This window comes from Poecilia latipinna, unplaced genomic scaffold (assembly GCF_001443285.1).
Source record: "Poecilia latipinna isolate Pla-1442-1.1 unplaced genomic scaffold, P_latipinna-1.0 Scaffold3843, whole genome shotgun sequence".
In the NCBI taxonomy this organism is placed as follows: domain Eukaryota; kingdom Metazoa; phylum Chordata; class Actinopteri; order Cyprinodontiformes; family Poeciliidae; genus Poecilia; species Poecilia latipinna.
Window position 1 is genome coordinate 10,052 of NW_015116459.1, and position 9,952 is coordinate 20,003.

General features: G+C 36.8%; 1 protein-coding gene across 2 annotated transcripts in view; it reads left to right on the forward strand.

Annotated features, from left to right (window-relative positions):
* Positions 1–309: 309 nt before the first annotated feature.
* Positions 310–9,952, forward strand: part of LOC106941749 (collagen and calcium-binding EGF domain-containing protein 1-like) — a 17,617-nt gene continuing 7,974 nt past the window's right edge. Inside the window, exons 1-7 of one of the 2 annotated variants that reach the window (XM_015024863.1) lie at positions 310–499; positions 658–792; positions 1,708–1,845; positions 2,730–2,839; positions 4,492–4,600; positions 6,079–6,209; positions 8,589–8,624. In XM_015024863.1, the coding sequence (XP_014880349.1) occupies positions 325–499; positions 658–792; positions 1,708–1,845; positions 2,730–2,839; positions 4,492–4,600; positions 6,079–6,209; positions 8,589–8,624 (834 nt within the window). In that variant the 5' untranslated portion in view covers positions 310–324. The remainder of the gene's footprint in view (positions 500–657; positions 793–1,707; positions 1,846–2,729; positions 2,840–4,491; positions 4,601–6,078; positions 6,210–8,588; positions 8,625–9,952) is intronic. The other variant, XM_015024864.1, reaches the window with a different exon arrangement.

A 9,952-nucleotide genomic window follows, 5' to 3' on the forward strand; every position in this document is an offset into this window, starting at 1 on the left:
AACATGTAACAGGATTTAAAAAAAAGCTCTGTTCTTAACACGACTACCTGCTGAGCTCCTTGTCAAATAAGGAGATCTGACACACAATTGATCCCCTCCCCCCCCCTTTTTTTAAGCAGAGAATTTACTTAAAATTCTCTGCATGTGTTTGCTCTGTCTTTGATCAGGCATTCACAACACAGAGCTCTTAATGCAGAAGCTTACAAGGATATTTTAATAGTCTCATCTCAGCACCAAGGGCCTGGAGTTTTAGGCTGAAAATACTAAAGGTTGTTTCATTTCTTCTTTAATCTCTGAGATTAAAAAATTACAAAACATAAACACATGAAAGCCAGCAGAAACTTGAATGGAACCATCAGGCTCCGGTGTGATAGTGCTTGTCTTTACTGTCTGGTCATATTTCTCTTTGTAAATATTTCCAGTAAAGCAAATTTGATATCTTACAGGAGGAAATGCTGCAAGGGCTTCAAGTTTGTAATGGGCCAGTGCATTCCTGAAGGTAGGAAAAACAGTTTGGATGTCACTTTTCAGGATCCTGCCAAACATATCCTAGGTTTTTGGGTTTATTAGTGTCTGATCATTTTCAGTATCTTCTGTTACTTGCTTTAAAGTTGTAATAAAGCTGTATTTTGTCATCCTATCATCCTTTCATTCTAGATTATGATGTGTGTGCTGGCGCCCCCTGTGAGCAGCAGTGCACAGACCATTTTGGCCGCGTAGTGTGTACTTGTTACTTGGGTTACCGTTATGACCGTGAACGCCACAGAAACCGGGAGAAGCCCTACTGTCTGGGTAAGATCTAACTATGCATAGCAAAAATAATAAAGGTTGATGTTTGATNAACAGCAATAAACCAACCATTCAACACTCACTGATACTGTAATACAAACTGCCTGTCTTTTAGTCAGGATGTTCTGAAGCCATTAGTGTCTAGGGAATTTTGGTGTTAAATGCAGAGCTAAAATCAATGTGCATGATTCTGTAATAGGTCTCATTATTGTCTAAATGAGTGAACACTTTGCACTGTGGTTTATAATGCATCCTTCTTGAGGCATTTTTGGAGATAAACAATCTGGTCAAATTTAGCAGTGCAGGGAGATTGACCCTAATGTGGGGTTTAACAGCTCTTAAAATATGTAATTGTAACAGCAGGAGAGTGACACTGTAGTAGTCGATAAGGCATGACTAGATCTTTGGATTTTTTTTTTTTTTTTTTGCTATCCAATTTCTTATGGAGGATTTTGTATCACATCCAACTTTTTTACTTTGTGATTGTAAGGATTTGTTTTCTTATCTCAAGAATAAAGAATGTCTTTAAAAACATTGCTTCACTGTAACAAAATATGAAGTTGCCTAATATTAAACATCAACTGAGTGTTAATAAATTTATTTGGTGTTATCTGTCCAATATTTGCTTAGTTTTGCATGAAAAACATTACAAATCGGGAAATATGTTACTGTTTCAAATGCTTTGAAATCCCCTGAGTTGGATTTTTTTATATGCCTTAAAGTTCAGAAATTCCTACTCTATTCAAACACTCTTCCCTAAATTTCAATACTTAAAAAAAAATCTAAGTTGCAAAGTTAAAGTAACGTATTTTCATAGCATTTTGTTTTGCTGAATGCAAGCACGTTGAGTGGACGTATTTTAGTCAACATTTTCTTTTCATTTGCTGGCTAACTCCATTCTTACACTTCAACACACAGACATTGATGAATGTGCTGACAAAAACATGAGCGCCTGCTCTCAGATCTGCATCAACACCGCGGGAAGCTTTAGGTGTGAGTGTGAGAAAGGCTATTTCCTAGAAGACGATGGGAAGACTTGCACCAAAGGGGAGAGAGGTGAGCGTACACATCTTCTCATTATTCACATCAAACAGCAATGTGGAGAAGACTTCACAGTGTTTTTGGAGGGCGATGGAGAAAGAGCTGGGAGGGGGCACTACAAACATAGACACCTGGTAGTCATTAGACGTCACTGCCTCTTGTGCATGTCAAAACAGTTCAGCCACCCAAACACGCAGCTGGCTCTTTGACTCCTGGTCTTCTCATTTTGCTGGATACATGTGAAGGAAACACAAAACGTCCAGGCGATAAAAACATCTTTTCTGCCCCAGATTTTCTTGCCAATGAAGCAGTGAAGGCCTGCAGATTTGCTACTTCCTCCCAGGAGAGTGTCTTCCATTACCTACTATAACATTTCAGAACATGCTAAGCAGTGCAAAAATGTGGTGCGTGAAATTATGACCGCGCTTCGTGTCCTGCTGCTTCGTAATTTAGGGGAGCGAAATCACATTCAGACATTGGCACTCATCCGTTGTACAGACAAACTCAGTTAGTTAAGATGAACAATGTTTAAGCACCCCGGAAAGCAACAGCCTATGCTTGTCTTGCGCAAAATGGAAATGTTAATTTTAATATGTGAACATTCTTCTGTCGAAGTTTTTATTTTGATTTAGTGTAGAGTAGCTACAGTTGGGGTTGGAGTTTCAGGAAGGTGGCAGCAGTGAAAAAACTGGGGGTAAGAGTTTAAGACTGCAATTTTTCATCTTTATTCAGATGTTTCTAGATATTTTTTAACTTCTTGAGTGAACTCATCTGGCTACATTTTTATGAAATGTTTTTTTGTTATACGTTTTTTTATACATTATATGATTTTTCCATGTCCGTGTTTCCATGTCCAAGTAACTCAAGTATTTTATTTTATTTTTTTTCCAATTTCCCAGCAGTTCATCTCTTTGAGAAATGTGATAATTTAATGAATGCTGGAACTTGCTCTGCCACATGTGAAGACTTCCTCCAGATCAAGATGGCTGTGCTGCAGCTTAAGCAGAAGGTATGGGACAAGAGAACAAAAACATTTGTCTGGCAAAAGTAAAAATGTAAGTCTATTTTTTTTCTTCATCCACTACGTCAGCAAATGTTTTGCAATACACTTTAGAGTTAGTGGCCAAAAAAGCTCAGAAGAAAAAAAAAAACCTGTTAAGGATTTTGATTTAGCTGTAGCATACTCCCAACAGTATTGCAGAAATTACTGCAGGTACATATTAACAACTCTCATGAGGTCCATCAATGCAGTTTATAACCTAATAAAAAGAAAACACTTTTAAAAAAATCCTTGGCGAATAGCAGGCTGATGCATTGCTCCTACACGAGTTGGGTGTAAGTTGATACAAAAGTCAGCTGTAGCGTTAACATGTCCATCTGTGATACTACAGACGTCTGAACTTTTCTAAGGATGTGTCTGTCAGTAGCAGCGTTCAACACTCAGTACTATAACATGTGATGTATTGCTTCCAGCTGTGTGGTCTTTCCGTGCTGCGTATATACGGTTCAGCATATATTAAGAAAACATCATGAAAAATGTTGTCTTTGCTGATTACTATGTAAGTTTACAACATAAAGCTGAAGGGTATTATTATATGGTAATAATTACAGGGACATTAGAATACACATTTTAAAACATCAGTTTGTCCGCTCACATCTTTCAAAGTCATCTGATTTCAACGAGTAAGCCGCAACTTCACCCATTTTGTGTGTGTATCCTTGTGGGGAGCAACAAATGCAAGTTTATTTCTATATGTTAAAATAAAGTCCAAACGTTTTTAATTTCAGTGATTTAGCTTGTGTCTTTTTTTTCACCATCCTTTTTCCTTCCACTCAACTCTCCATGAGTATGTTTACATCAAGACTTTGTGAACAGCCAGCTTCTTTATGCAAGATTGATTTAATTTATATTTCTGAGAAACTGATTTTGTGTTTGTAGCTGTAACCCATGTTAATCAAAATGAACTTCAGTCATTTTATTTAGAGTCGCCGGCAATTACCAAAGCAGAATGCACAGTAGTGACACAATTTTCTACAGAGTTCCAGTTAAAGCAAAGGTGTGGTGCAGGGTTAGATTAAGTATGCTTTCTAGTGAAGGGGATATGCTATAAAGTGAATTCAAAAAGATATCCCTATAAAGATACGTCTGTAATTTTGTTTCTGTTTGTATTTGAATGCAAACTCACAGCAAACTTCAAAATTTAGCAGCAGTTCTGAATCCTAAAATAAACTCTTACAGCATATCAAGATGTTCTACTTATTACCCAACTGGGACTGCCAAGTCTACAAGATGTTACACAGATCAAAGACGACCATTTCCAAGGATGCTGCTTACAATACAGAGCGGGGACTGTCCCGGTCATGCTGCATAATGCAGATGTGTTGCTTTGCCTCCATCTGTATTGGTCATGGTTTGTTAATGTGGTGCAGCTACAAGATCGACTTTCATCTTTAGGCAGGGTTTATAATTGTAGCAAAAGTTTTACATGATGTTAGGTCTACAGTGTGTAATTTATGAGGGCACAGACCTTTAATATGAAACAATTAAGGACAAAATGCACTTAATATAAGAAACAAATACCCCATCAAGGTATCATATACTCCCTAATCAATTCTTACCACCATTTATTTTTATTATTCTTTAACCACCTCTTTTCTAAGATGGCCTTGCTGTCGAATAGTGCTGACGTCCCTGTGCAGATGATGAATGAGAAAATTATGACATCACCTGTATTTTTACCAGGACCTCCAGGTTCGCCAGGGCCTCCAGGTAAGAATGAATTTGTGTTCAATGTCCAAATGCATCCAAATACATGTGGAAAGTACTTTGCATTCAGAAAAATCACTTGGAGCCATGCAAGCATGTCAGACTAATCTGTTCTGCAAATCCTAACATAAATGTCCAACTGAGATAGTCTATGACATGATTATGTTATAAACAGACCACTTGCTGATCCATTTAGTTTAGCATTTTCCACATTAATACTGTAGCTCTTTAACATCTATAAATCCCGCTCAATTTGACTAGGTTTTTGTTGTAGGATAGCAATCCATCATAAATTATTTTAAAACATTTTGGCAGCTGCACCTTGAAGGCGGTGCAGCCTTAATTTTATTAGGTGTCCAACTAACTTCAATTATAACTCTCCAAGCAAGAAGGCCCTACGTTTAAATCCTGACCTGGGATCTTTCTGCATGGAGCTTGAATCTTCTTCCCATTTCAGTTTTCTCTGAGTACTCCAGTTTCTTCCCAAGGTCCAAACACATGACTGTTAGGCCAGTTGTTTCTCTTATGTGACGTTAAGAGTGAATGTGTGGTTATTTGCCATTACTCTGCGAGGATTAATGTAGAAAATGGATGGTTGGATGAATGTCCTACTAGGTTTTTCTTCACATTTACATCCATTACCATGCTCTAACTCATTCAGAAAAGTTGCAAAGAAGGACTCTGTTTTAATTTAATTATGTCTGTTTATTTGACTGACACAATGGTGTCAGTCAAATAAAGTGTACAAAAAACAGACAGAATTAAATTATGAATATTTCTGTACCAGTCTGTTCTGACCTAGGATCGCCATGAGGTGAAAATAAAGAGAAGCGATGTTCTACATTCAAAATCAACAGATGTCAAATATAACAGAGGAAAATTATTAGCTTAGCTTGTACATGTTGGTTGTTTGCTTAAAATATTAGACAAGTTAGATCCTTGGCTCGGTGGCAGCAAAAATCAACCTTTTTAGGAAAGTGGTAGCAGATGCTTTTTTCCCAGTGATAAATCACAATTGCATGCAGTGTGGGGTTCAGATAAGGGTCAGGGAGCATCCAATGATTTTCACATTGAAGGGCAACTGCTCTTCCTCCCGACCTCCAGCCTCATCACAAAGGTTATCACAGTGTTTAAAAAAAAACAAAAAAAAACATGAGTATCTGAACCATATGATAGATGTCAAAGCATGTCTTCAAAACCAGAAATGTCAACTCTACGTTGACTGTAGAGAAAATGTCAGCAGGTCAACATGTCAGCTAAATTCATAGTCTAGAAATTAAGATGTTCATAAATATCTTTGACCTTGAAGTAATCCTAGAGGGATTGAAAAGATTAGATCCACAAAAGAAAATGATACCCTAGAAGACTGACAGATTTTAGTCTACAACAAAGTGACATTTCCAGTGTTGGAAATATTCTACATGCCATTGATAGAAAGGATCCAAAACAATGGATGGTTTACAAACTCTACTTTATTCTAGGAGATATAGGACCAGTCGGCCCTCCAGGATTGGCGGGGGCCCCTGGTCCACCTGGTCCTAGGGGCTTGATGGGACCAATTGGACCAACACCAGACCTGTTCCACATCAAACGTGGCCCTCGAGGACCTCTGGTCAGTTTATATATGCTTTCTTTTATCTAGAGTAAATCTGTATGTCCACATTTTTCACAGTTATAGCTCTGCTTTTATCTCTGTTGTATGATAGTTCATATACTCATTCATGTCAGTAGTGCATCTTTGAAACTCCAATATAATATATCTCTGTCTGAAAATCCCACTAGACCAACCAGAACTTTGTCTTGACATACAGGATCTTAGGCAGAACTGCTTTAAAAAAAGAAGCAGATAAACATTGCTACTGCTAATTATTTGAGTATTGTTGCCAGTCGTGGTCAGCTCTCTTGAAAAGTAGATTTTTAATCTCAATGAAACACACTTGGCTAAATAAAGGCTACATACATACAATGCTTAATGGCTTTCACAACTTCTAACCAAAAACTTCTTATTGTTGCTGATAATTGTTCAATTTTAGTACCTAAAAACTAGAAGTACATTTTGAGGTCATACTTTTGGAGTGAAAAATATTACATGGAATTAAAATAGAAGCAACAATGAGTTCATGCTATGCTACTTCATTGCATTAGGGTCAAAGGGTCAGATCAAGCTAAAATACATGACACACTTTCTCATGGTCAGGAAAGACATAAATATGTGATTTTATTACTGACTATTTGGACGAGGCATTAATGCAATTAATATTTTCCTAAATCTTCTATTTGTTTCCTTCATCATGTTGTTAAATATATTATTTCCATGCAAAGGGTTATTGCATGCTATTTGGAATATAGTACAAGTGGATTATAATACAAATAGTCCATTAGAATTGGCAAACATTGACATCCTTATTACTATTGACTAACTGGGCAGTTTTAATCTGAATTGTCTCCAAGACCTTTTCATCACTTCTCCCACAAGCAAAAGGCTAATGCTTTAGCAGCACTAACACAGAAATCATTATGGCAATATCAGTGTTAGCTAATTATGTTCCAATATAAGTCCTAATTATATGGCAAATTGCATCCAATGTTGCTTGGATGCAACATTGAGTAGAGCCCCAAAATAGATTAGTTTAATACAGAGGAAAAACGTCAAACTATGATTCCAGCTCCAGATCGCTGCAGGGACCACACTGATGGAAAGTACTTATTTTGAAAGAATTATCTGAGTGCTTTTTAACACTTGTGGATATTCTGGCACAAACCTACAAGTTAAAGCTCCTTACAAATATTTTCATTAAATTATGGCTAGTGTATTTTATTTTTTTCCTCAATAACTGCAAGGTGACTTATGTAGATGGAGAATCCCTCTTCTTCTGTAAAAGACCATCACCATGAGAGGTGAGAGGTTTCTCTTTGTTGGCCTGAACAGCTGTGCAATGAGATACAAGGCATACTTAAAAAAAAATAAAAATTAATTTCTGCTTTTGCCTGTAAAACATATTTTTTTCTGACGTTTTACTAGACTAACAAATTGAAATAATTTAGTAATCCTCCATTGTGAGTCAGGCGCAGGGAGAGAAAGAAAATACCTCCTCTTTTTTGACCCTCATTTCTGCTAGGTCAGAAAGGATGACACATGGTGATGGTAATAACAACAGAGTGCACCAAATCCATTTACAGCTTCAGATGTTTTCTTTGGCTTGCTCTGTTTGCAGCACTCGCTATGTCCTGCTAGTGCAAACCGTTGGTGTTGAGGTGGAGGATATGAATCAAGAATGTTGAGGATATTGCCACCCAGACACGTTAGAAATCACAACATCAACACCCGCAATCAGTCATACAACAAGCTGCACAGAGCCAAATCATGAACTCAGGCCCTGTGTTTTCACGGTGGAACGCAATCTCTTGCTTTGCATGCATGAGTATTATGTGTTTATGTAATAGTTAGATGTGAGTTTCCATCACAGCTCTTCATATTCCTAGCCTGTTTATGCAGTTAAATCAGTCCACATTTTCGTGAGGTGAGGCTGAAAGGGCGTTGTGCTCTCATGAGGTTTTGGCCATCAGGTCACATATGTTTGACTGCGTGCAAGGATTTTAGCCTTGATTAATGTGTGACTCTCAGGCTATGTAATTGTCTGAATATTGGCGTCTCTCCCTGGACAATATGTTCACAAGTCTTTGAAGATAATTATTCCAAGAAAGACATCAAAGCAAGCTTCACCATTGATCTGAAGCCCCTCAAGGAAGACCTGAGGCCCTCAGTTAATCTCTCTTGGTAGATCATAATTGAAGCTTGCAGTTTTTGTGGTTACTAAGAGTGTGTCCATTTATCAAACAAAAACAAAAAATTGCGTGCTTCTTTTTTTCTGGCAGGACAATATTACATCTACATTAGTGAGCTATAGTCAACTTCAGAAACCAGTGAGGGAGGTCAAATATCCCTAAAATAATATTTATATATCTTCTGTTTCTATTTATATCTTAAAAGGGCCCCCCAGGAGCACCAGGGAGAGATGGCCTAAAGGTAAGAATGAATGCCGTGTAGTCATCTGATCATTTTAGGAAATATGCCACTTTATCAGTAAAACTTATGATCAGTATAACCCCTAAACAACAGCACAGAACGTTTTGGCACCAATATGTTTAACTTTAGTTTGTTGTATCAAATAGGGTAAAAGCTAACTTTATGAAGAAATTGGAAGACATGCCAAAACGATGTCCCTCAACAGACAATTATCCATAATTATTTGTCTAATCTTCAGAACTGTAGTTTGAGAATGACAAGCATATTGCAAAATCTCAGCTAAATGTTGCCCTGGCAAAGGATTTCTGATGAAAACTTCACCACAAGTTGATACAAGTGGAAAAACAAAGATGCCGTGTCAAACAGAAGCTTTCTTGATGCTGTGTAATCTATGAACCCATCAAACGCAGGGGTTTGTTTTTCCAAATCCAGGTTTCATGTTTGTCCATAAAGCATGTTTGTCCATGTATTCTGTCTCTGCAGAAATATGCAGCCCAGCTCATGAAAACATGCTTTCATAGCTTTCTTTCTTGAGAAGATCCATTTCATCCACCATTTGTCAGTGTGCCACAAAGCAATTTAAAAAGAAATATGGAGCTATATATTACGGTACATAAGGTGAAGTTCAGATTTATTTTCTACAGAAGCGAAAGCCTTGTGATTCTGCAGAATGTCAAAATCAATTTGAACTGAAAAGAGCCAGCTCAGGTAGTTCGGACAGCCAGCTTTTAAATAAAATCTGACATAAAAGGGCTTGTTTGTGATGATTTAAAGAAACTAAATGTGAACTTTTGAAATCACTCCATATTAGAGAATTTGAGGTATAGGCTAAATATTTAAAAAAAGATAGGACATTTGCATGCTGTAAAAGCTTGTAAATGTTACTATTAATTGCTTACTAGATGAACTGAGTGTATGGAAAGACTTAAGTGCATTTTTTCTTTATTGACAGAATACCTTGGCATACTCTCGTTAATTTGGGATGTTTGGGTGGATAAACTGGAGAATGATGATAATCTGCCTGACTTTGCTACAAATTCAACCCATCTGCCAAAACACGTGTAGACTCAGTATGACCCTGAGCTACCAAAAATGTTCCTACACAGTCTGGAAAAGTCAAAAAGAAAAAGTACAGAATTAGTTTTTTTATATTATTATTATTTTCCAGATGTGGATAAATATAGGAAAATGAAAACTGACTATGGGAAAAAAAAACTGAATTACATCTAAAAAAAAAAAAAAAAAAAAAAAAAAAATTTCAGTTTTTTAAGTTTTTGGTTTTAAAAAAGGAACTTTTTTTTTTAATTTAACATAAAAAACAACAAGAG